Source organism: Pseudorca crassidens, chromosome 3 (genome assembly GCF_039906515.1).
Source record: "Pseudorca crassidens isolate mPseCra1 chromosome 3, mPseCra1.hap1, whole genome shotgun sequence".
NCBI classification, from domain to species: Eukaryota; Metazoa; Chordata; class Mammalia; order Artiodactyla; family Delphinidae; genus Pseudorca; species Pseudorca crassidens.
Window position 1 is genome coordinate 78,536,633 of NC_090298.1, and position 27,910 is coordinate 78,564,542.

At 38.0% G+C, this 27,910-nt stretch overlaps 1 protein-coding gene across 1 annotated transcript in view; it reads left to right on the forward strand.

Moving 5' to 3' along the window:
* LNPEP (leucyl and cystinyl aminopeptidase) overlaps positions 1 to 26,757 on the forward strand; it is a 105,942-nt gene extending 79,185 nt beyond the window's left edge. Inside the window, exons 12-18 of the mRNA XM_067731305.1 lie at positions 7,015 to 7,198; positions 8,343 to 8,496; positions 13,583 to 13,767; positions 15,264 to 15,425; positions 17,202 to 17,342; positions 18,011 to 18,092; positions 18,710 to 26,757. Of these exons, the coding sequence (XP_067587406.1) occupies positions 7,015 to 7,198; positions 8,343 to 8,496; positions 13,583 to 13,767; positions 15,264 to 15,425; positions 17,202 to 17,342; positions 18,011 to 18,092; positions 18,710 to 18,835 (1,034 nt within the window). The 3' untranslated portion in view covers positions 18,836 to 26,757. The remainder of the gene's footprint in view (positions 1 to 7,014; positions 7,199 to 8,342; positions 8,497 to 13,582; positions 13,768 to 15,263; positions 15,426 to 17,201; positions 17,343 to 18,010; positions 18,093 to 18,709) is intronic.
* The last annotated feature ends 1,153 nt before the right edge of the window (positions 26,758 to 27,910 follow it).

The following is a 27,910-nucleotide window of genomic DNA, read 5'->3' on the forward strand; positions in this document are numbered from 1 at the left end:
CATTTTTTTTTCTTAAATTCCATATATATGTGTTAGCATATGGTATTTGTCTTTCTCTTTCTGACTTACTTCTCTCTGTATGACAGACTCTAGGTCTATCCACCTCATTACAAATAGCTCAATTTCGTTTCTTTTTATGGCTGACTAATATTCCGTTGTATATATGTGCCGCATCTTCTTTATCCATTCATCCGATGATGGACACTTAGGTTGTTTCCATGTCCTGGCTATTGTAAATAGAGCTGCAATGAACATTTTGGTGCATGACTCTTTTTGAATTACGGTTTTCTCAAGGTATATGCCCAGTAGTGGGATTGCTGTGTTGTATGGTAGTTCTATTTTTAGTTTTTTAAGGAACCTCTATACTGTTCTCCATAGTGGCTGTATCAATTTACATTGCCACCAGCAGTGCAAGAGGGTTCCCTTTTTTCCACACCATCTCCAGCATTTGTCATTTGTAGATTTTCTGATGATGCCCATTCTAACTAGTGTGAGGTGATACCTCACCGTACTTTTGATTTACATTTCTCTAATAATTAGTGATGTTGAGCAGCTTTTCATGTGCTTCTTGCCCATCTGTCTGTCTTCTTTGGAGAAATATCTGTTTAGATCTTCTGTCCATTTTTTGATTGGGTTGTTTGTTTTTTTAATATTGAGCTGCATGAACTGTTTATATATTTTGGAGATTAATCCTTTGTCTATTGATTCATTTGCAGATATTTTCTCGCGCTTGTCTTTTCACCTTATTTATAGTTTCCTTTACTTTGCAAAAGTTTTTAAGTTTCCTTAGGTCCCATTTGTTTATTTTTGTTTTTATTTCCATTACTCTAAGAGGTGGGTCAAAAAAATTTTGCTGTGATTTATGTCAAAGAGTGTTCTTCCAGGCTTCCCTGGTGGCACAGTGGTTGAGAGTCCACCTACCCATGCAGGGGACACAGGTTCATGCCCCGGTCCGGGAAGATCCCACATGCCACAGAGCGGCTAGGCCCGTGAGCCATGGCCACTGAGCCTGCGCGTCCGGAGCCTGTGCTCCGCAATGGGAGAGGCCACAACAGTGAGAGGCCCACGTACCGCAAAAAAAAAAAAAAAAAAAAAATGTTTTCCTCTAAGAATTTTATAGTGTCTGGTCTTACATTTAGGTCTTTAATCCATTTTCAGTTTATTTTTGTGTATAGTGTTAGGGAGTGTTCTAATTTCATTTTTTTACACGTAGCAGTCCAGTTTTCCCAGCACCACTTATTGAAGAGACTGTCTTTTCTCCATTGTATATCCTTGCCTCCTTTGTCATAGATTAGTTGACCATAGGTGCGTGGGTTTACCTCTGAGCTTTCTATCCTGTTCCATTGATCTGTATTTCTCTTTTTATGCCAGTACCATATTGTCTTGATTACTGTAGCTTTGTAGTATAGTCTGAAGTCAGGGAGTCTGATTCCTCCAGCTCCGTTTTTTTCCCTCAAGGTTGCTTTGGCTGTTCGGGGTCTTTTGTGTCTCCATACAAATTTTGAGATTTTTTTGTTCTAGTTCTGTAAAAAATGTCATTGGTAATTTGATAGGGATTGCATTCTATCTGTAGATTGCTTTACCCATCTCCCTATTTTCAAAAGGGACCAATAAGGAAATTTTGCAAACCTCCCAATGGTATATAAGTTTTTGGTGGTATTAGAAATAATTGGACAATAAGAAATCTACTTTTATTAGCCCTCTACTTTTTAGCTTAGTTCATATTGCCAGTTTCTTAAACTCTTTCTGAGATTCACACCCCAAAGTCTTGCTCATATTTTCCTGCTATTTGCCATTTCCTTCTAAGTCCTTACCTGGCACTCTCTGCTTCCACTGCACAAAAGTTGTTTCAGCAACTCAAACATGCCGCACTGCCTCTTGTCTCTGGGCCTTTACATGTGATGTTTTCTTTTCTGGAAGAACACTCCTGCCTCCTGATTCCTTGGTTTTACTCCTATGTACTCTTCAGATCTCAACTCATCCATTGCTTACTCTAAGGAGCCCTCCCTCACCCCAAGACAGGTTAGATGCCCTACTTATGTGTTTTAATGATATTCTCTACTTTTTATATACTATAAGTACTGTTTTGTTTATATTTATCCCACATTAGATGTATCCCCCATTGAGGGTGGAGATCTTGGTTACACCAATCACTTTTGCAACCTTAGCACCCTATAGGTACACAAAAATTTATTGAATAAATAAATTTAGTCTATAACAACGTGACTCAATTTCAAATCTCACTGTAAAAATTTCTAGGAAAAGCATTCCAACCTTGATAAAATGATACCTTCTGTTTCTCTTCATTTGAAAATATTCTTAGTAAAGGGAAATATATGAAATGCACTATAATATGATTGGTTTAATCTAGAGGTAGAACTGAGCCAATATGTGCTGAAAGCAGTGTCTGCTAATTCCTCTTCTCAACTGTGTTATTTACCTTGCTGCTGCAATTTTAATTCCCGGCAGTTCAGGTTTTGAAAGTCCACACTGAAAATGTCTGTCCTCACAAAAAGTGTTTGAGGACAGTTGGGTCTTCTCCGTTCCTGATGCTCCTGTGAGAACGAATTTTGGTTTAATTGAATTTTAATTTTTTCTTTTCTCAAAAGAAATATAGCCCAGACAGTGACTACAGAGGCTTATTTTGTGCCATATGACTTTAGTACAATGTGTTATCTTGGTGGTTTGTTAAATCTATAGTATATTTTCGTGCATTCTAATGTCAGGGTTGCTGGGTTAGTCCATTAGTTCAATCAAACATAGTTATATGTGGTCAATGCTTTTGTCACTTTTCCCCATGTACATGGATTTTGAATGGTTAATAGTTTTTTTTGCATAAGAAGTGCTGAATGGGACCATTTTTCTAAACTACCTATTGAGGAAATTACACTAAAATGTCTCCCTCTCCCTTCTCTTCCTTCCTTTCCCCCCTCCTCTTTCCTCTCTCTCTCTCTTCCACATTTTATTCAAACCTAATCTCTTTCACTATAGGAAATTTTTATATTAACTCTAACTTGGAACATTCATGTTTCTAAAAGGATATCACTGTGCCAGAAATATTTCTCTGAAACTAAAGGACGTGGCATTGAAATGAAAGGCAGTTGAAAACAAGAGGAAGGAGGAAGGGCATGTAGTTAGGATTGGATATTTATCATGTGCCATTCTCTGCTCTTGCCTTTTCCCCCTAATAAAATAAAGGGGAAGAAAGGAGTATTGGAGAACGGAATGCTTTTGAACAGAAGGGGATGCATGCAGTTCAGCTGCATGTATCATGCTAGCCCTCTGGAGCAAGCTACACAGGAAATTTTGCAGCTTTATAGTGAAAACATATTTTTTGTTTCTGTGCTTTAATGTTTCTTTATAAAACAGTAGTTGATTTTCATAACTCATTGACAAATGTTTTTTTAAAATCCCTATTAGATTACTTAATCTGGGCTTCTGCCATTTAACATTGGAGTTGCTCACTCTTGTTTTACTACTCAGTGGACTGTGAAAATTGAACTGTTAATCTGTTAATGATTATAATAAATTAAAAACATATGAGGATCGCCTCATCCACATTTGAGCTGCAGGATGTAGTTACCTCCCTTGTGTGCAAAGCTATTATTTTTTGATACCTGTGGTTTTAAGGTCCTCCATTCTGGATCACTCAGAAGACCTGAAAGAGACTAATATGTTGATTCTTTAAATGATAAATTTCCTCTCTATGCTGTCGCTGCACTGCTTTATATTCTGTCATCAAAATGACAGTAATAATTTCAAGCACACTCCCAGCTGTGTTCCTCCAATCTACCATCTGGACTTGGCTAGGTTTACAACATGGCAAGTTGCTTATCAGCGAAGATACTCTGTATTTCAATATTTTCCTGTATCTATCCAATGGGAATATTGCCATACTTATCATTCCTTGCCTCCTTTGTTGGGAAAGGGAGATATGAAGCTCTTTAGTTCTTCTTCCCAAGGTCCTTTCTTCATAAAAGCTCTGTAGGAAATTGTGTTTGGTGACCCGGAGAGTGTTGATATTTTTGCGTTAGCTAATGATAAAGTTAATTTCATTAGTCATAGGTTTGTTAAAAATATCTCCAACTTGGAGCAGCTACTGTTGCCATCACAAATAAACCTTAGAACTGCATTCTGCTCTAGAAAAGGAATAAACCCTATTAATGTAATTAATCTTTCCCATCTGTTGCTATAGCAGCAATAAAACAAATTAGTATGGAGTTGTTTTTAATGAAAAAGACTGATTATCTGATATGTCATGTTAAGACATGATCAGAATGTAAGTCTTTCCATCTTAAAAATCTTTTACAGTTTCAGTAGAATTAGAGTAACTAAGGCATTAAGAAAATCTGATAAATTTAAATAATTCATGCTTTTGAAGTTGATCAACCCTAAGACTTCAGGTACTAAAGGGTTTAAATGTGTTTCCAAAGCATTTTATGTGTAAAAACCTTTATATATAATTATTGTGATAGTGAATATTTTAAAACAGCCTAAATATTTCCAAATAGGAGATTGGTTAAGCTGTGGTAGGTCTTGAAATAAAATATTCTGAAGATACTTGAATACTGCATATGAAGACAGTGGGAAAATGGCAGGAGGTGAAATCTGATAGGTGAAAACGCAGTATAAAATAAATGTATATAGATCCAGTGTATTAAATATTAATTCAGTTAAAATGTTTATAGGAAAAATCTTGGCAGGAAATATGCCCCGTAATGCTTTTATCGTCTGAGTTTAGATTATTTTTCTTATCTCTACTCTTTCTCCTATAATTTAAAAAATTGTATTCTCTACTTTAAAATGGGGAAGAAAACTTACATCATAAACATCTACAAACTTTATTTAGATTTGTTTGAAACAGCTTACCATGACATAATTGTTTTGTTCATTCGTTAATTCACTGAGTATTTTTTGAGTACTTGCTAGGAATATTGTTCTAGTGCTGAGGGATTAGCAGTGCACAAACTAAAGCTCATGGGGTTTATAGTCTAATAAATATTAAACCTTAAGATGCTTAGAAGCATACCCTTAACTATTGTTTTAAATTCACGTCCTCACTGCCAACTTTGAAGGACATTTCTTGATTGGTAATTTTAAACGTTTTGAGAATTCCTATATATATTTTGTAGTCCAGCTTTTGTAGTAATATTTTTTATAGTCACATATTTTTAGCTTCTTGTTAATTGTATGTTAATTGAAATCATTCCATATAAATTTCTAACAATTCTCTCAGCATTTATATTTAATGGTAGGGGCCAAAAAATGCATTATCAATTTTCTATTATTTTAACTCAGTAATTTCTTATCTGTACTTAATGAGACCTTAGTCCTTCCCTAATGTTTATTTTGCTGTCTTTGAATTATGTGACTTTTTTTTTAACATCTTTATTGGGGTATAATTGCTTTACAATGGTGTGTTTCTGCTTTATAACAAAGTGAATCAGTTATACATATACATATGTTCCCATATCTCTTCCCTCTTGCGTCTCCCTCCCTCCCACCCTCCCTATCCCACCCCTCCAGGCGGTCACAAAGCACCGAGCCGATATCCCTGTGCCATGCGGCTGCTTCCTACTAGCTATCTACCTTACGTTTGTTAGTGTATATATGTCCATGACTCTCTCTCGCCCTGTCACAGCTCACCCTTCCCCCTCCCCATATCCTCAAGTCCGTTCTCCAGTAGGTGTGTGTCTTTATTCCTGTCTTACCTCTAGGTTCTTCATGACATTTATTTTTCTTAAATTCCATATATATGTGTTAGCATACGGTATTTGTCTTTCTCTTTCTGACTTACTTCATTCTGTATGACAGACTCTAGGTCTATCCACCTCATTACAAATAGCTCAATTTCGTTTCTTTTTATGGCTGAGAAAAGGGAACACTCTTGCACTGCTGGTGGGAATGTGAATTGGTTCAGCCACTATGGAGAATAGTATGGAGGTTCCTTAAAAAACTACAAATAGAACTACCATATGACCCAGCAGTCCCACTACTGGGCATATACCCTGAGAAAACCAAAATTTAAAAAGAGTCATGTACCAAAATGTTCATTGCAGCTCTATTTACAATAGCCCGGAGATGGAAACAACCTAAGTGCCCATCATCAGATGAATGGATAAAGAAGATGTGGCACATATATACAATGGAATTTTTTGTGTGTGTGTGGTACGCAGGCCTCTCACTGTTGTGGCCTCTCCTGTTGTGGAGCACAGGCTCCGGACGCACAGGCTCAGCGGCCATGGCTCATGGGCCCAGCCGCTCCCCAGCATGTGGGATCCTCCCGGACCGGGGCACAGACCCGTGTCCCCTGCATCGGCAGGCGGACTCTCAACCACTGCGCCACCAGGGAAGCCCGAATTATGTGACTTTTTAAATGGCTTTGTTTGTCCTTCCTTTGCTAACATAAACAAAGGCTGAGATGGAACACATTTTCTGTAGTTCTCTCACTGTCTTCCCCTGTGCCTCACCCTGCACACACTGCCCCTCTCCCTGCCTCTCTCCTCTAGCCACAGTGAACTTGGGAGCCAGTTCAGTGCATGGACTCCGTGTACACTTTCGCTCTGGGCCTTGAACACTCAGAGTCCCTCTTACTTGGCTAACAACACCTATATATCCTGAAGTCTCAACTTTGATGTCATTTCTTTCAAGAAATTTCTCCTAACCTTCCCTAGGAGGTGAAGCATTTCTACTCTGTGCTTCTACAGAATGCCATGTTTTCTTTTTCCACAGACAACATTTATATGATATTCTATTCACCTGGTTACATTAGATTGTAAGATCTATGAGAGAAGGCACATGTCTACCTTGTTTACCATTAAATAAATAATTGTTAAGTGAATGAGTGGTGATCTTTGTTAACATGAAAATAACTGCCCTGGGAGGCAGATGTTTAGTTTCTTAGTGGAATATTACATAATAATACCATATTAACTTTGAAACAAACAAGGTATCTGTTTAATATTTTTCTTTCCCTATTACCTTCTCTCTGTCTCATTTTTTGGTCTGTATTAGTTGTCATCAATCTCACAGAAGAAGTGAAGTGGATCAAGGTCAATACAGACATGACTGGCTATTATATTGTACATTATGCAGACAACAACTGGGAAGCACTGATCAAACAGTTGAAAATAAATCCTTTTGTCCTGAGTGACAAAGATCGAGCCAGCCTCATCAACAACATCTTTGAACTTGCAGGGTAGAGTATGCTTGTCTTGGGTCTTATTTTGTTTTGTTTTTAAATAAGTATTCTCGAGGAAAAGGACATTATAGAAAAGCAATTCAGAAGAACTAGCATGTATTGCCTGTTAGGTATAATTCATTTTGGAGGATTGGGAAGATATAAGACATATTCCTTGCCTTCAGGGGCTTTATAGTCTATCTAGAAACATCAGCTACAAACATATTGAACAGTTGTATAATAAGATTTAAAGAATATTTCAAGACTGTAGATACCAACAAGCAGGACACATATTTGCTGAATAAATTGATGTAGAAATTCCACGTTTGCTTTATTTCATGAGCAAATTCTTGTCAAGCGGCAGGTGGTTTCAGCATAAAGCTTGGTGCTCCCTCACTAGTTTGAGGGACACCTCTGAGAGCTGGAGCACTACTTAGCTCCCCAGCCATCCCACAAGTCACTGCAATGACTTACCTCTCCAGCCAGTCACTGCAATGGCAGTGACCCCGTGTATGAATATCCTCTGAATAGCAAGATTACTGGTTCAGGTTGTTAATGGGTCAGACACACAAGGAATATTCAAATGTGTTCCTTCTGACTGCTCTTGACCGTCCTATTTTGGTTCATATTTTATGAAGTGACCTTACATCATCTCAGCCACCATTGTTGTGATTTCTGTAAAGTGGTTAATTTTTTAAATGTGCTCACCATAAATTCACAGCAGACCTTGCCTTAGCAAGTTTGACAAATTCCCATACAAATAACAAATAAAAAAGTTCTTTCTGATTCAAATCCTCTTTCTGCCACCTGCTCTCACCTGATAAATAAAAGTAATTAATACATAAATAAAATTAGCACTCTTCATCTTTTCTCACCTAAAATATTATAATACTTTTCCTGAATCAGTAGTAATTTACAGGTGACTTATATAACAAAAGCTGAGCTATTGTTTATTTCTCCTGCGATGTGTCTTTAACCTTAAGTCACACACACGAACTAATCAAAGATAATATTTAGTCTAATTTTACAGAATACCACCCAAAGCTTAAAATTTAGGTCTTCAGGATCCCCCCACCCGCTATCTAGCCATTTGTCTCTCAGCATACTTACAGTTCAGCTGCCTGTCTTGGCATATTTACTTTTTTGTTCTTTTACCCTTTAGCCTAGGCAAGGTGCCTCTTCAGAGAGCTTTTGATTTGATTGATTATCTTAGAAATGAGACCTATACTGCACCCATCACTGAAGCCCTGTTCCAGACAGAACTCATCTATAACCTTGAAGAACTGGGGCACATGGATCTGGCCTCAAAACTGGTGGTAAATCTGCCTTTTTGCCAAGTTCTCTTTGTTGCTTGCCTTTCCTGGTGTTATGCATGTTCTGTTCAGCACTAATAGACTGAAAAAGCAAACAGTTGAATTGCATTTTCTTCACTTAGTTGTGAAATCTTTACTTTGAATCAAAATGTCATTTCTTACCCTGATGAGTTGATAAAGGGTTAGCATGACATGATCTTGTCTGAATATCAAAATATAGACTTCTGACAAAATGGGGCCACATGAAAAGAAAACGTCTCTATTCAAATCTTGGTTTATTTTTATATAATAAATGCTTGAAATAGGCCCTTTTGCAAAGTAGTGCTCCCCATTCATTTCCTAGTGGTCATTATAAAATGACAGTTATGTTTGTACTGAGAACATTCTGTTTTGGGAGTCCTCACTGATAACTGTCTTATGGATGGTGATGCTGGTGAACATAAGTTTCTCTGCAAAGCACTAAAGGAGCCTTGGTATTGGAGACTGTTTTACCTTTTTTAAAACCAACTGCCTGATCTTAACAGTTGTTATTTTAGACACTTTCAGTATTAAATTGTTGACAGTGTCTTTAAAAGTTTGGGAAGGAGTGATGAATTCTTTGTCTTATCTAATTCTCTGAATCACATTCTGACAACAAGGTTTGCTTTATAAACTAGTCAGGTTTTCCAAGGACCAGGCAAAAGGTAGCTTTCAGGAAAAAGAAGAAGGTGATGGGCCAGGAATTAGATTAAGTCTTTTAAGATTTTGGTGTCCTCACTGTTAAAAAGAAGGTGTTGGATTGCTTTTTTTTTTTTTTAATCCTCTTTTCTGCTGCTCTTTCTGTTAACGCCGCACAACCCCTGTGATGACTTCTCTCATCACGTGCGAGAGTCTCAGTGCGGGGAGGGAGCACAGGACAGGGGGCCTATGGAGTTTGAAAAGCACCTTTCCTACAAGTTTCTGATCTGACCCCAAAGGAGCCACCCCCCCATCCCTACCCGTAAGTGAGATGCTTCAGTTAGGTGATTTCTGAGGCATCTTCTAATTACTAAGATTTTTATCATTCTTCTATTTCATAAGGCTTTCAACTACCAGCCTTAATAAAAACCAGCACCTGCAATGTGACCTGGCCCATAGTGACACTCAATAAATGTTGAATGAATAAGTGAGTGAAACATACCAGAAACAAGTACATTTCGGTGCTTATTATATTCTGCACACCCTGCTTAGTGCTTAATGCAGATTACCTCATTTAATCCTCACACAATGCCAAATAGATATTTCTACCCCTGTTACATAGATGAGAAACTAAATAAATTCCCCGGAGTCACTTACCTAGTAAATGATAAAGCTGAGATTCAAACCCAGATTACTTTCATTCCAGACCCTGCTCTTTGTGTTATATGGCTGTATTTTGTTTTAGCAATGTCTTCTTTCAGAGGATACCCTTTTATTGGAAAAATCAAAGCCGTTTCTTGCTATCTTTTTTTCCCCTTTTTTAAACTGATATTTTAAATCAAACTAGTTTGAAGGCTTGTTAAAGTTCATGATGGCAGAAGCCACTCTTCTGCCTGCCTCTCTCCATTAACTCTGTTGAGGGCCTGGTGTCAGGAAGCACTTGATACTCAGGCTGTCCCTGTGCTGAGAACACAGATGCTGAACTCAGTTCAAGGAGTTAGATCTTTTGAATATTTTCCTACTGTGACACCCAGCTAACTCTGCATCTTCATCCCAAATGATGATTTCCAGTTTCCTGGGCAGGTATGTGTTTATTCAGAACATAGCAGAATATACATAACCCCAGTCCATGGGATTAGTGGTTAGAGGGCAAGGGCAGGAGGCTTAGTATGTGTTTGTAAGACCCTTACTGCTGGAGGTCTTCGTGCATTGATTGTTAGTTAAAAGTCATGTTAGCTTTAATTCAAGAGGGAGAAACTGTATCTTTAAAATTCTTATTCTAATCTTAGGGCATTCTAGTAGCATTAAAATTCTTAAAATATGAAATCTGACAGACCATAGATGAGATTAGAATGGCAGACCTTTCTGAGACCTTAGATCCAATCTTCAAATAGTATTTGTAATTAAGACTGATGTCTAATTAATTTTTTAAGTCAGTGTCACCAGAGCATTGTGTACATTTATTGGTCACTGTGTTATTTAGGCTGCACAGACCCACATAACATATATTACCCATATATCACATTTTGTGATGTCTGCTGTGGTGTGTGGTGGGTAGAGTCTGGAAGCACATTTGAGTTGTGTCAAATTGTTCACATCTGATGCTAAAATCTGATCTCAGTCATATTCCCGTTTCATCACTTATAACTCTGTCATTCTTTTACATATGAGGGCTTGGTGGGATAATCCTTTTGCAATAAAAGCTGACACTTCACTTTTAAGAAGCTCAGTTGACCCAAGAAAGAACTCCCTGGGAACATCAGTGTAAAATTAAAGCAGTAAATCAAAACGTAATATATAACATAAGTGTCAGCATCTTGCCCTGTGTTTTATTTTTAAAACCATTTTGTGTTATTGTTGTTGCATATTATTGCATGTACATAGCTTATATCACTCATGAATTTTATTCCCTCTCCCTACCATCTTCACTTTATGAAATCAGAGGATTGAATTCTATTGTTTAATGAAGTTAAATTTCAAAAAATTAATGCAGAACCAGGGAAAAACAGGTTTAATTTTATTTCTAAAAAGGAAAGATAATTTGAAGCACTTGCTGTGATTTATTAATATTAAAAATATAACCTGAATCACTTACAAAAAGATTTTATAATCCAAATTTTCTAAAAACAGAATTATTCTTTTTTTAAATACAATCTTTTACTCTTTTATGTTATCATTTGAAATATTTTTTTCAAATGATAAAAATGATCCAGCTTGCAGGACATTAGTTCCCCGACCAGGAATTGAACCAGGGCCGCCGTGGCAGTGAAAAACGCCAAGTCCTAACCACTGGACCGCCAGGGAATTCCCCTGAGATATATTTAAAATCAACTGTTTGGGGACTTCCTCTTGACTCTTTGGTACAGGGTATAAGTAGTAAAGTTATACCCCGTAATTCCAATGGAGTAACTGCTCAGGAATTTAGCATCTTCAAGTGTCAGGTTTCCCATACTTCCAGTACTTTAAAGTTCTGTTTTTCCCCACTGGCTTCTTTGTTTTAGTAAACTCTTAAGGATCATTGCCATTTTTCTCCACTGAATTTTTTTTAATGGTATTGTAAGTATGGAACTTTTTTCTCTCTCTCTCTCTCTCTCTCTCTCTCTCTCATTCTTCCTTTGTTTCTTTTTGACAGTTATGAGTAGCTTTTACATTTCTTTTCTGCATCATAATGCTATCATGAAGCCATTGAGAAAGTCAGGACAGTGGAAGACAACATGTGCCAGTGCAGTCATGTGTACCCAGCAGGATCTCCTGCATTGCTTTTATGTTCCTTGCACTATCAGTCAGCATGGCAAGTATTTTTCCACTTCACATCTTCCCAATGACTGGCAGGCTTTGTTACTCACACGTTCCACAAGGTGTCTGTTCTCTATTTCATTGCTTTTGAAGCAAACAAACAAAAGGGAGTTTGAGTCCGTCTTCTTGTACAGATTCTTTTTTCCATTCTCATAGTCAGATCCACAAGAGACTTATTCAGAGAAGGTCTGGTGAGAAAATGGCCTCAGCAGTTTAAAACTCTCCAACTAGGATTCCTTTTAACTATTGACAGAGGCACTCTAGAAGAATATTATGCTCTGTGAGGAGCCTGAACTAATTTGGGGGTGTTAAGAGGTGTTGTATGTGGTCATCTGTGGCACTTGACTACTTGAGATGAGACATGGCAGTGATGGTGTTAGAGTACCAGTGGGAGGAGACCCTCCTGTGCCGAGAACCCTGTGGGCTGGGATGCCTCTAAATTGTTTTCGTTTTGAGTCTCCTTATTTGTAGCCATGAAGGTTTTCTAAAAAAATACCTATCAGCATTTTTATATTAGAATTTTTGTTCCTTTTAGTGACATTCATAAATGCATATTTTATATGGTGATTTTTTTAAATCCCCTGTGTCCTCACTCCTCCCCCCTGCACCACAACTTGGAATATGGAAATAGTTCCACATACTATGAACAGCTTCCACACTTTTGTTCTGAGAAGAGATGAAAAAGAAATAAGATATCTGTTGGTTTCTTAATACCACAAGTATATATTTAAGAATGATATCTCATTCAGAAGTAATTATAACAATGGACTTAATAGTAGATGATTCCATTGAATAACTGTTAATTTTCTTAAGTGTGATAAGGTATTATGGTTACATAGGGGAATTGCATGCTGAAGTATTTATAAATGAAATATCATGATATCTATAACTTACTTTCATATAGTTGAGCTAAAACCAGAAAAATATGTGTGTATGTGTTGCTATACACAAATGTAAGAATGTTAAAAAAGAAAACAGTGAATCTACCATATGGGTATTAATTTTACTATTCTTGCGGCTTTCCTGTAGGTTTGAAATTTTTTTAAATAAAAAGTTGGGGAAGGAGAAAAATAACTATAAACAACTATTCTTCCCTGCAGGCCTCATTTTCTTGCTAATTTGATTAGATTAATTTGTTATAGCATCAAACTAGATGATATTTTAAATATTCCTTTAACACTGGATTCAAAAACATTTAAGCGTCTACCCATCAGTAAAGAAGTATATTTTTCTCTCACTGCTGAATGGATTTATGGATTCTGAAGTCACGAGGTCAGGAAGTTCCAGCTTCCTTCCAGCAGTGGTGATAGGTGATACTTTTTGGCAGGAAAATAACTTCTAGCTGAGTATACACAGAAGAAAGGTTCCCTACTGCACGGAAGTCATTAATTCTCTCTGTCTTATGTCATTAAGTCCACCTTGGCTATAGCAACCTTATTTATGGCCTTAGTTATTGAAGGGTTCTATCCCAGCTGTATGTGGACTTCATATGTCTGTTGATATTTAGTGAGTAATGCCTGTGTCCCCCTTTTTTTTCTCTTTGGTTGAGTGTTGGGAAAAAAGAGACCTAGTTGTCCTGATTTTTCTGGTTGTCCTAATTATGATCGCTCTGTTACAATCCATTCTGTCTCCCTAGACCAAGGTATTTAAATTGCTTCAAAGGCAAATCCAACAGCAGACGTGGACTGATGAGGGCAGCCCATCTGTTCGGGAACTGCGATCAGCCTTGCTAGACTTTGCTTGCACCCACAGCCTGGAGAACTGCAGCACTGCCGCCATGAAGCTGTTTAACGACTGGGTGGCATCCAATGGAACTCAGAGGTGATGTGCGCATCCACTCAAATGACCTCGCTTTCTCTTCTGTGCCCTACATCGTATACTGAAACCAGGACCTCTGCGTCCTGGGTCATAAATGTTATACAACAGTGCTGATGTAGGTGAACTCTATGTACCTGATTCTCAAGCACGACTGTTTGTGGGTGTGTGTGTGTGTGTGTGTGGTAAAGTACATATAACATAAAGTTTAATATCTTAACAATTTTTAAGTGTACGGTTCAGTAGTGTAAGTATATTCACACTGTTGTGCAATAGATCTCCAGAATTATTTCATCTTGCAAAACTGAAACTCTTTACCCAAACAGCAGTTCCCCATTTTCCCCCAACTCTGGCCCTTGACAGCCACCATTCTACCGTCTGTTTTAGGAGTTTTACTGCTCTAAATACCTCATATAAGTGAAATCATACAGTATGTGTCTTTTTGTGACTGGTTTATTTCACTTAACATAATGTCCTTAAGACTCATCCATGTTATAGCATATGTCAGAATTTCCTTTCTTTTTAAGGCTGAATAATCCATTGTATGTATGTACCACATTTTGTTCATCCATTCATCCATTGATAGACATTTGGGTTGCTTCCACCTTCTGGCTGTTGTGAATAATGCTCTATGAACATAGGTGTACAAATACCTCTTTGTTCAGTTCTTTCATATATTGTATATACCTAGAAGTGGTATTGCTGAATCATATGGTAGTTTCATTTTTAATTTTATAAGAACCCCCATAATGTGTTCCATAGGGACTGCGCTGTTTTACATTCCTACCAACAGTGCACAAGGGTTCCAGTTTCTCCACATCCTCACAGATATTTATTCTCTGGGTTCTTGATGGCAGCTCTCCTAATGGGTGCGAGGCGTCAAACAAATCTCTTTTAGGAGTAAAACACAGCAGGTGGAGTTAGCAGTTAGTAGAAATGTTTTTGATGATGATTGGTTCTCTCCAGGTACCTTACTGGGCATTATGGGAAAAGATTCAAGCATCAGGTGGGGTATTTGGGTAACCCGTTGAAGCCCTCTTCAGCTCTGAGATCTTAATAAGGCAGCAAACTGTGCTTCGACCCCTCTTCTCACCCCTCCTGCTACATTTGCTGCTGTATTTCGACGATGGGACTTACCACACTGTATTATGATGTATATATTTACTGTTCTGTACTTGGTGATAGCCTGTGAGTTCCTGAGGGCAGAGACTGTGTCTCCTTCTTTTTCCCCTCCACAGTGTCCAGCCAGTTGCTTGCCTGGTTCTTTGTGGGTACACAGTGAATAATTATTATATTAAATTGAATTGATATTCTTTTAGTCACACCACTAAGAAAGTAGCAGCCACTGAATTAATCATTTTCTTGACAATTAGTTGTACAGTAAAGACTGTTATTATTACCTGCTCTGTACCCCAGAACACTACCACTAGTCAATTCCTTGCCTTTGTATTCAGGTGGTTTTTTTTTCTTGTTCTTCTCATATTTGACCACCTCTCTTACAGCCTACCCACTGATGTCATGACGACTGTGTTCAAGGTTGGAGCGAAAACTGAGAGAGGCTGGTCATTCCTCTTAAGCAAATATGCCTCTGTAGGCTCCGAAGCAGAGAAGAATAAAATACTTGAAGCTCTTGCCAGCTCAGAGGATGTACGGAAACTTTACTGGTATGAAACCACCAAAGGAATATGATCTATAGAAACCAAAAGCATAAAAGCACCATGCTCCTCCGGTGGGGATCCCCCTTTTCCTCCCTTTGCTCACAGGCCGGACCTGACTTGGACAGTACGGTGAGGAGCCTGCATGTGCAGGGCTTTGTCTCAGGGATCGGACCTGTACCCATAGGAGGCAGTGCTTTGCCCAGAAGAGACTGGAGATGCCAAGAGTCACAGCCCTGCTTTCTCATTAAAAACGTCTTCATCCCCTTGGCGTGTTGTCTTTAATTCCACAGTTAGTGCTTCGTTCTTTTTGGTCAAGGCATTGTTCTGTCGCAGCTGTCATTTTGAAAATGCAGACACTTCAGAAAAAGGTGCCATGTAAAAGCTGATAGGTTACACCTTCATGCGAGTTTGTCAGGCTTTTCCTTTTTAAGTACTCAGCTGATGAAGACCTGAAAATGGAAGCTTCACATGGGGAAAGAAGGGCAGTGAGTAGGGCCTCCCGACAGGAAGAACAGTCAGTGGCAGGGGAGAGGAGCTCTGAGTAGCCTAGAGAAATAGGAAGTATCTCAAAAGAAAGTCAGTGCCAGGAAGGGGTGGAGGGAGGCACTTGGGTCTCGTTGCTTCTCTTGTATAATTTTGCTCATATAAATCATAATAATGTCCCAGAGATGTCTTCAGCACCTGCCCAGATCCACTTTCCAAAGGATACACTGTAAATGGTCATTTTCTTTAAAGTAGTAGCCAGCCTCTGACCCAAACAAATAGAGAAAAGGTTTTTGTTTTTAAATTAGTAATAATTTTGTTTTAGACTATTAATAACTGATAAATTTCCACAAGAAAGTATGTAAACAGTACCTAAGAAAATGGTGTAAAACGTGAAAGTATCTCTTGTTTGATCCTTTACTTCTGTTTTTATCCTCTCCTCTGTTAACAGTGTCAGTCCTGGTCTGAGTATTTATAGGTTTATACTATACCCAGTGTTTTGTGATGTTCTTTTTAGTGAATGATCAGTCTTTGAGATCTACCATAAAGCCTACTTCATTTTTTTATAGCTGTGTATTATTCCATAACATGGCTCTATCATAGTTTATTAATCCATCACATCTCAATGAGCATTTGGGTTTTTTTCCCTATTAAAAATACTGCTGCATTCTTTTAGGGGTATGTGTTTTCTGACTATAAGCAGATATTATCACATAGTAAATGCTTACATTCAAATGCCCAGCTTTAATATTTATTAGCTGTGTAACTGGGGCAATTACATAACCTCAGCTTCTTAAACTGTAAAATGTGGATAGGTAGTAATGACCTATTTCAAGCACTGTTATTCAATAATTTAGAACATTATCTAGTACACATGAAGTATCAGTAAATTTATTGAGTGTATTCTGAAATGTATCTTCATTTTCATATGACAGCCCAGTTTTTTAAGAGTAATAAGATACCTCCCTATTCAAATCAAATAGTTTTTTAACAGAAAAAAATACTAGTCTTCAGAATTATAATAAATTCTACTAGAATTTATTTCCTAAATGTCCTTATTACATCAAGAGCTATTTATTACTATGTGACAGTACATTAAACTGCTTATCTCATTGGTGAGTTTTTCCTCCATTTAAAAAAAATGACAAGTTTTCACTCTATTAATGAATCTTAGACTAACCCCAAACTTATATCCCTTGCATTGCCACAGAGCTTTAATTAGGAGACCAGTATTAATTTAAATTCAGTCATCACTTCATCATGAATAATTTTGGAAGCTAAATCTGCTTTGCTCTTCAGGTTAATGAAAAGTAGCCTCGATGGAGATACCATCCGAACACAAAAGCTGTCATTTATCATTAGAACAGTGGGCCGGCATTTTCCTGGACACTTACTGGCGTGGGATTTTGTCAAAGAGAACTGGAGTAAGCTTGTACAGAAGTAAGTTTCTCGAAGAATCCCTAATTTTTAGTGTTCGCGGGCTCTGCATTTGAAAACAGTTCCCAGGGTTGTACTGGTTCACAAGAGTTACGTGTTGCTGTGAGAGGAAAAATGCTTCAGTTCTAGTTTAACTAAACACCCAGAAATCCGTAAACATAATTCCGTAATTCCATGGCAGGAGTCATGTAACAGTGGTGTTCCATAGAAGTTCCACTGGTGCTAATCAAGCCCAACCTTGCTCCCCGCCGGCTCACTTAGCTTGGCCTGGCCACGGACTCTTTCAGAATAGCTGTTTAGTTACATGTGTTGAAAATACCTCCTCACTACCAGAGGATTGGTTAGGAGCTCACACCCAGCTCAAAAGCACATGTAGCTCATTTTTTCCTTTAAATCAATAATGACACCTTCTGGGTGTCTGATGTGATTTTTGAGGAGAAAATGGGCCAAGAATTTCTCTGGAACTCCTTCTGCCCACTCTTTCCTCCCACTGGCAGAGGTGTGTATGGGATGACTCCTGATGTACTGAGCTGCCGTTCCCAGGGGCAAGACTCCTCTCTGCCTTGGGCATGTATAGCTTACATTAAGCATTTCCTTTGCACTCAGGAGCTTTGCTTACCAGCAACTGACTCATTTTTTTGCTTTTCACCCTTATGTTTGTGTTGCTTCAGGTTCCATCTGGGGTCCTATACCATACAAAGTATTGTTGCTGGATCAACTCACCTGTTTTCAACAAAGGCACATTTATCTGAGGTTGGTTGTATAAAATGCTACTGGGGAGGTTGGGTATCCCTTTGCCCTCAGGCTGCTCAGTTTAAGTCAGATGGTGGCTTCTCATGCCAAATCCTGTCCCTTCTCTCTGTCTGCCTTCATCAATGCTAATGATTCTGCATCTGGATTATTTCTAAAGGGTAGATAGATATACAGCAATGAGGAAAAATCCTGATTCCATTCTCAACAATATTCCTTTGTCTCCCTAATACAAATGAGTTTTTTTAATTAAAATCAACATATGCCAAGTTTCTTTGTAAGTGGTGATTAAATTGTTTTTGAAGAATTCCATTCCAAGGGTAAAATTGGGCACCAGGCCTAACTTTAGACCCTACCTTATTTACTGTTATTTACTGTTACTCATCCTTGTGGGAGTACGGGGAATTCATTTTTAAAATTACTTCAGATTTCACCATACTTGATCAGGAACTCGATGTAAATACCTCAAATATTAAAATATAATATTTCTCATCTCTACTTCTCTTAAGACATCAGCACGGCCATCACTAACTTAAAGCTTATTTGAAAAGGATATTCAGAGTTACCTGAGAAATACCATCCTTTTCTTGTTTTGAAATACTTCTGTGTGCAACTTACAGGTCCAGGCATTCTTTGAAAATCAGTCAGAGGCAACCTTTCGACTTCGTTGTGTCCAGGAGGCTTTGGAAGTCATTCAGCTGAACATCCAGTGGGTGGAAAAGAACCTTAAAACGCTGACGTTTTAGCTGTAGCATGCATACCTGCACCTCATTCGGTCACCCATTCAGACAGCTTGTTAACTTGGGCTCTGCTGCTTTTGCAAAAGCCAAGGTGAAACCAGGATCGCTGCTGAGTTGTTTGCACTCTTAGGAGTTATAGTTTGCTCAGGGCCCGTCTGTATTTTTCATCTGTCTTTTCTAAAATATCTTTGGGCAGTGTGTAGTTATTTATTACCAAATTATATTCACCTACATGCCAACCATCTACAAAAACAATGGGTAATTTTCTACTTTGAAGATATTCAAATGGAGAAAAAATATCTGTTTTGGAATTCTGTTCTATCCCTCAGTATCTGGAAAGTGCTGACACCATGAAATAAGGAAAGAGCTACCATAGGAGCCACCATCTTTGCAGGCTGCTGGTTTATTAGCCACTTGTTGCTTCTTGTTGAGAGATGTTATTTGAATGTGGTTCAAAGTTAGCTTCAAAAAGTATGGTAATGAAGTCGACGAAGCATGCAACTATACAGAACTGACCTCAAGTGTGCAGATCTACTTTGACTGGCGGTTTTGAATAATCCTTTATTTTCTGGAAGAAGTTTATAACTATTATATTTTTTTTCTGAAGAATAGCCAGGTGCTACAGAATTTTTAATTTTTTGCTGTATTGTAAAGCTAAATAACAAGGCCAAAAGATTAAATTTTCCAAATATTTAACACTTCCTTTTTCATCTTTCAGGAAAATATTTCAAACCGAGTTAACGTTAATTACAATTATTTTACTTATGAATTCCAGTATTCTCCAAACCTCTGTACACCTTTATCACTCCCTGCCATAGATACACCTTATGTTATACATAAGTATTTCTACATTTATGGCAAGCATTTTTTTAATACTGATGTCTCTTATCCTGACTTTATTACTAAGAATACAATTTGTTTAAGTTGCTTTTTGGCATAATCATAGACACTTTCTCTGAATCATACCCGTTGGGTGGATTTTCATTTTATATGATAGAGTTGCATATTAGAAGCATATTTTAAAATAGGGCCTTTGAGAAATTGAACATTTTTATTTAAAGTTCACCACAGTACCTTAAAGGAATAAAGAGAATGTGGGTAGGAGTAGCTTGATTTAGGTTTAATATGGTGGGCTTTGAATTTTTTCTACTGTCAGAACCAGTACTTTTCTTGAGTTGAAAAATCAAAGTTTTCTTTTGTAATGGCCAAACTAACAGATTATAAGGAATCGCCATGGAAGGAAAGAAGAAAGAGAGAGAGGAAAGCATCCAAAACTGTATGGCAGTCTTACTCCTTCTAAAGGAGGAATACCGTACTTGAATTTTTTGAGCTATGCAGACTTATACCTAGATTGTTGTGTTTCTTTGATTCTTAGGAGAAAAGCTTTCTTCGTAATAATTTTTGTACTTTATATTTTGCTTGAAAACATCTACATATATAAAGAGGATATTTACCCATTTTTCACCTAAGATTTTCCCATGGAATTCCATCCTTTTTAATGTTATGCTATCCCATCTATATGGGGCTTCCAAAAACTAACTCTAAGTCAGGAATATAAGGTTAAATAATAGGTAGAACATGTAGTATAAGTATTATTGGAGCTTTTGAAGTTTTTTTCCCCCAGAATTTTATTTCACCACTGTATTTCTGAGAACTCAAATAGATTGAAGCACAGCAGAATAGGATTCTGTCTTACATGAGCACATAGATCCAGGACACAATTAAGTACTGTTTGACAAGTGTTATATTCATTGCAGAGAGACGGTCTACTTGAATTAGTAAAAAGACACATCATACTAGATTACTATTATGATGTGCCTTCTTATTGTAGAAGAAAACAATGTATGCTTTGGAGGTCTGAAAGGCTATGAAAGTAGAAATCTAAGGAGTCCAGTTTGTTTATATCTAATCACTTGTTAATACCAAGTGATTAGACATAATTAAACTGAAGTAGTGTCAGCTGCCACCGTAAGTTTGTGCCTTCCTCCATCTTGTTTTATATAAATCTCTTTAAGTGAAATTGTGTTGTTTGCCATTGTTTTGGTGTTCATGAACTTTCGTACTGTCACTGGTTCTACTTAATGCTAATGTCCTTTGCCTTTCGTGTTTTCATTTTACTGTACTTTAGCCACTGTAGGAACAAAGAGCTGTCAGAAGAGTTCTGGGTATATAGAGGATATTGAGCCGCGTCAGTCTTACTGGGTACAGAACAGAATCCTTTCTGAATATTGGAAAGAAAGAAATGAAAGTTAAGTGATGAGTTTGTTGGATTACGGATAGCCTGTTATTGAGTTGGATTTTAAGAGTCTACTCCCTCTAAAGCACCTGGAATGATACTCTGCGGTCAGACTGCTGAACATTCCCATAGTCCCCATGTATTTCATGGGGCTGCAGGGAAGGTGTATGCATCTCAGGAGATGTGGCATCAGCAGGAACAGCAGTTCCTGGGCCGAGTTTGCAAAACAAGACCTGAATTTCGTAGGTATGATGTAGCTCTTCTTCTCCCTTTTGCCTTTGTTTTTTTTTTTTTTTTGAATTGGAATTAACTCTCTTTTTAAAGAGCTTTCTTCCTCCTTCTGCCCTCACACCCCCATTTGTACTTTAAAAAGCTTATGTAAATATATATATATATTTATTTTTTTGCTGGGTTTTACTTTCTTTTATTTTGTGCTTCTCCACATTGGCAAGTAAATACCAAATGAAAAGTGGAAGTCCAAAAGTATGATAAACCTCCTCTTCTCCCTTTCCCTTATTGCCTGCATGGGCAATAGCTAATAGAATAGTGGATTGATTTCTTTGAGTGGCTCTTTGGGGGTATATACTTTTTAAATGTACGTATGTGTTTTGAAATGTTTTTATATTCTTTCATTTTAATATAGTTTGTCCTGATGAAAAGTAAAATATTGTCCTGTGAAAATCTCTTCTACCCTTCCTATTTTTCCTGTATGGACAACAGCTACAGAGTAATTACTTGATTTCCCTTTTTGGAAGGAGATGGTAATAGTGGGAGAAGGGCAGAGTATGTTCTTTTTAAAATGTGTACAAATGTGTTTGCTGCTATTCTGTGGGTGTTTGATTTTGTATTTCCTTCATCCTTCTCATGGATAAGTAGATATCTAATGGACTGTGAAGGTCCAAAACTATGACAAATGTCCCATTTTCCCCTCTTCTTATTGCCTGTGTGGACATACTAACAGAGTAGTTGTAGTTTCTGTTGTTTTGATCTAATCTGTTCTTGAGGGCAGGGAGAGGGGAGGGTTGTATATTCTTCTTTCAAGTGTACGTAAATGTTATGCTACTTTTTATATTTTTTTAAAATTTATTTTATTTATTTTTGGCTGCGTTGGGTCTTTGTTGCTGCACGCGGGCTTTCTCTAGCTGCGGTGAGTGGGGGCTACTCTTCGTTGCAGTGCACGGGCTTCTCATTGCGGTGGCTTCTCTTGTTGCAGAGCATGGGTTCTAGGCGCAAGGGCTTCAGTAGTTGCAGCATGCAGGCTCAGTAGTTGTGGCACGAGGGCTCAGTAGTTGTGGCTCACGGGCTCTAGAGCACAGGCTCAGTAGTTGTGGCGCATGGGCTTAGCTGCTCCACGGCATGTGGGATCTTCCCGGACCAGGGCTCAGCATCAGCAGGCAGACTCTCAACCACTGCGCCACCCGGGAAGCCCTATGCTACTTTTTAATATTTCATTTTTATATGTGTTCCTTTGCATGAATGCATATATACTTAATGAAAACTGAGGTTCAGAGTATGACAAATCTCTTTTCCCTTTTCCTTTTTGCCTCCTTGGGCAATAGCTAGAGTAGTAGTTTTTGTTTTGTGGGGTGGGAGAGAGTGGGGTATGTACTTAATGTATATAAATAAATCTACTACTTTGTATTATAACTAATTCATTTCATACTACCTCCTTCTCATAGGACATGAAAGTACCTGATGAGACGTGGAGGTCCACATGTTTGACAGTCTCCTCTTGTCCCCTTCCCTGTTGCTCATGTGGGCAGTGGCTAGTAGTTGATTAGTTTTAGAGGCTCTTTTGTGGGTATGGGGTCCTTTTTAAATATATATTCATGTTTTTACTTCCTTATTATAGTATTTCGTTGGGTACCCAGCCCTTCACTTGGACCCGTAGGTTGCTAATGAACCACAGAGTTCTGGATGGATAGCAGTCTTCTCCCTTTCCCTTTTTATCTGTATAGGCAATAATTTTAAAGTAGTTTGGGCTTTTTGAAGTTTTGGGGGGTGGGAAGGGACTAAGGGCAAGATATATACTTTTGAAAATTGTATATATAGAGTGCTAGTTACTATATTGTGTTATTCCATTTTGTACCTGTCCCTTGCTTGGACGTGCAGGTACCTAACGAGATGTGGAAGTCCGGATGTATGAAAATCTCCCCTCTTCCCCTTTCCTTGTTGCCTCTGTGGGCAATAGTTTTAGAGTAGTGTAGATTATTATTTCTACCTCTATCACTCCCTCTCCTGGGAGCGTAGGGATATGTACTTTTTAAAATGTATATAAATGGTTTTTGCTCCTTTTTTCTGTTACTTCCTTTTGTACCTAAACCTTTCCATGGATACTTAGGTACATGATGAAAATTAAGGTTCATTCTATGAAAAAAATCTCCTCCCCTTCCCTTGTTACCTGTCTAGGCAATGACTAGTAGCATGGTTGTTTGGAGTTTTTGTTTTTTTTTTTTTGGCAGGGTAGTGGGGAATTTCTGGGTTTGCATTTTGTTTTCGTGTCTATAAATGTTTGCTGCATTTTTTTGTTCTTTCACTTCAAACCTAGTGTTTTGTTTGGACTTGTAAATATCAAATGTAATGCAGAGGCCCAGATCCAGAGATGTAATAAATCTTTTCCCCCTTCCCCTATAGCCTGTGTATACCTACAGTAGTATGAGTACTTGAGGATTTGGTTTTCTGTTCTTTGTTTTGAGGTTTTTAATGGGGAATGAGCTTGTTGGGCAAGATATGTAAATATTTTAATGTATATAAATGTTTCTGCCTCTTTAGGTGTTTATTTCATTTTGAATCCAGGTTTTTGCATAACTATTTAGGAATTTAATGAAAGTTGAGATTGATTCAATGAAAAATCTCCCTGCTCCCCTTCCCTCATTGCCTGGTGGGCAATGGTAGAAGAATAGATGTTTGGCTTCTGTTTTTGGAGAGGCAGGGATGGGAGAGGTCTGGGTGTGTGTGTGTGTGTACACACTTTTTTTATGCAAATGTTTGCTACATTTTGTGTGTTATTTCACTTAGTACCCAGTCCTTTGCTGGGATCTGTAGGTACATAATGAAACATGGAGGTCCAGATGTATGATAAATCTCCTCTACTCCCTTCCCTCACTGCCAACATGAGCAATAGTTTAACAATTTGGGGTTCTTTTTGGTTTTTCTTGTTGTTTTTTTTTTTTAAGAGGGAGGAATTATTGGGTTGAGTAGTAGTTAGTGGGAAAGGACAGGGTATGAACTTTTAAAAAATGTGTATAAATGTTTCCATGTTATTGATTTTATACCTAGTCCTTTGGGTAGATGTCAAGGTACCAGATGCAAATTGAGGAGAAGTGTATGACAGCCTCCCCTTCTCCCCTTCCCCTTGTTGCCTGTGTGGGTAACAGCAAGTAGAAGAGTTGGGCATTGTTTGCTTACTTGTTTCATAGAGATTTATATTTTTGGCAGGGGAATGTTCTTAATACATATGAATGTTTTCATTTGTTATTTTATTTTGTATTTAGTCCTTTACATGGCTATGTAAGGACTAATGAAAATTGAGTTTCATAGATTAAGTTACTTCTTCCTTTCCCACATATTTGCTCCTTCAGCTGGAGCTAGTGTAGTTGTTTTGTGGTTTTGTTTTATTCCCTCGGATATATGCCTTTAAAGATGTAAATATATACATGCATATATATGATTTGCTTTTCTTCCCCCATTATTTTCCTTTAATACTTAGTCCCTTGCAGGGCTCTGAATGTATCTAACTAAAAATGTCCCACCAGCTCCCTGCCATCTGACCTAAAGGTGTAGCGTTGTGGTGGTGTAGCTAATGGCAACAGGCATGCAGCAGAAAAGATGCGAGAAGACACTTGGATATGGTTGAGTTGTGAAAGCTAATCAGATCCAGCATTTCTTAGGTTGATTCAAACTGAATGAAATGATGAGAAGGGACGTGTACTTTGGAAATCCCAAAAAGTCAAAAAAGACGATACTTCAAGTGTGTTTGTATAAATTTTTTTGCTGATTCATCTCTTAGTGGTAAGCCAGTTGACATGCTGCCTAGACCTCACTTGAAGGCCCTTGAGAGTAGCTTTTTTTTTTTTTTTTTTTTTTGCGGTGCGCGGGCCTCTCACTGTTGGGCCTCTCCCGTTGCGGAGCACAGGCTCCGGACGCGCAGGCTCAGCGGCCATGGCTCACGGGCCCAGCCGCTCCGCGGCATGTGGGATCCTCCCGGACCGGGGCACGAACCCCTGTCCCCTGCATCGGCAGGCGGACTCTCAACCATTGTGCCGCCAGGGAAGCCCAGAGTAGCTTCTTTATGAGGCCTGGATTCTGACCCAGTTTGTTGCAGTTCCATCAGTAGCATATTCTTGTGTACTCAGTAGAAATTATTTTGGTTTCTGGAATGAATCTTTTGAGTTATTGCCATCATTCTAGTAAATGACAACATGGGCCCCAAAAACTAATCCGAGAAGAATTTGGGTGACAAACCCTGTCTTCAGCACCTTACACATGGTAGGGCGAGTTGGCCCTTTCCTACCCAGAGCTTTTCTGCGTGGCTGCACCTGTCTCTCCTCACTTCTCCACTAGCTGAACCATTCCTGTTCATTCTTCCTTTTTGTCTTCAGTGCTTGCACTGTTAGATGTTATCTTATGGTTTTGCATGCATTTCATACATCCAGACCTGTTAGCTTTCAGCATTCTTGAATCATTATTTCACATTGACTCTTCATCCACCACATGGTAAATGTTATGACTCCACATTTGTCTGTATCTAAGAAAATGCATGTGTAAAATCCATCCATCCCTCTCTCTCTCCCTCCAAGCTTCTGAGCACTATTTGCTTGTTCTGCAATTTATAATGAATATAATGCTGAAGAGTTGCCATATTGTTATTTTTAGAAACACTGAGTGATAGGACTCCTAGAAAGTTTGCAAAGAGATGTTATTTACCATATCAAACTCTCAGGTTCTAGTGATGAAAAATTTGCTTATACTTGGCTGTTACTTATACCTGCTGCTGTAGGAAAAATAAAAGTTTATTCATGCCACATTTAACTTTGATCATAAAGAAAAGGGGGCACCTTTTTGGAGTTAGTCATGGTCATCTTTCTTTAGCGGTATTTCTCAACAGTTCTTAATCTGAAATAGTTCAAAGGAAGTAAAGGTCAGGGCTTAGCTGAATGAAATGCTCCAGAACTTGAACTGTATAAAGCATCAGTACAGTAATACACTCATGTGTATAAAATGAGAATTACAGCATAATTGGAATATTTGCATTAATCAACAAACTCACATTGAGACAAACCATCTTACAGCTAGCTAGCTATCTTGATTAAAGCCAAGTGTTCCATATTGCTGTGAAGAATAGTCTGTCAAATGCTTTGAAAAGTAATTACTTCAAAACTTGTAAAAGGTATCACATTTTTGTATTTAAACACTTCTTATAGAGATCTCCAATTCCTTCAATCTGAGCTTGTGGGTAGAATTCTAAATTTGTATCATAATCTTGTCTTTTGTGAAAGATTTTGAAAATAGTATGTATATATAATATTATATATGCAAATTGTGTTTTGTCACTGGTGAAGGGAAAGGCTTATTTTTCTTTATGCTTCTGATAACTTGTTTTGCATATGACCAGCACTGACTGAAAGGCATGTGTACCTGCAAACACTGTTGCTTTTTTTGTGAAATGAAAATAAAAGTATTTAAATATAAATATTGTATAGACTATTTGGATAACAAAATTACATATAAAGTGGTTTATCATCTCAGCCCTACCAGGACAGCAACCGTATTCATTGTATTTCATAGCTTGCCTCCTACCTCACCAGTGCTCCAGTATCCTTACTGCATGTAACTCAAGGGTTTTCAAACTCATTATCGCCATGTTGGGCTATCCTGGGCATTGTATGATTATTAACAGCATCCCTGGTCTCTAATGCAAATAGCAACTCCCCTACTTGCACTCTGACAACCAAAACTGTCTCCAGACATTGCTATTAAAGTTTTCAGTGGATGCGTGAGACTCACTCAGCTACATGTACTCCACACGGGGCAATTATTTTTTAGAATGAAATGGTTCTTGTAAATACACAGATCACTTGAGTAGCCATTTGACACAGTAACAGTGCAGTACCTAAATCAGTATGAGATATGTAACTTGTTATGCCAGTGAAAACAAGGAACTCTTATCTTGAAGGTGAAAGACATTGGATGCCAGCGGGGAATACCCCTTGCCTTGATTCACACATAAGTGGAGTATGAGTGCACAGCTTTTTTTGAGGGGCACTACCAGAGTTAACAATTCTGGTCAGGTCTAAAATAAGAGCTTCCTTGTTTGATTCCCATGAGTGGTCTTGGGGGAGAATTGAGAATGTCTTAGGCTCTCAGATGTGGGAACTAGAACCAGTATTCTTATGTATTAATTGTTAGCACTTAAAGTTGGGCATTGTAGGGCAAATACATAGGGTTTTAGGTAAGGGAGACACTATTTCTGGGCAAACAAAAACACCTTGAAGCGATAATACCCTTTTAAAATATTACCATTAATAATACATTGGGGAAAGGTTCTTAGGAATTAAAGATTTTGATCAAAAGCTGCTAGTTCAATTCTGATACTTTGTTTACAGATAATGTACAGTAAAAATTGAACTAAAACCCATTATAAATGTAGAAAAAACATTCTGATTCCAGTGGACTTTTTGGATGTTAACTGACAAAAGTGCTCAACCTGTAAGTTGAGAATTGTTTTATTTGAAGATATTACTGAGGACTATAGTCCGGGAAGGCAACCTCTCAGCACTGATAAGCTGTTACAAAGAGGTAAGGGAGGGGCCAGGATTTACAGGAGTTTTTCCTGAAAAAATGTA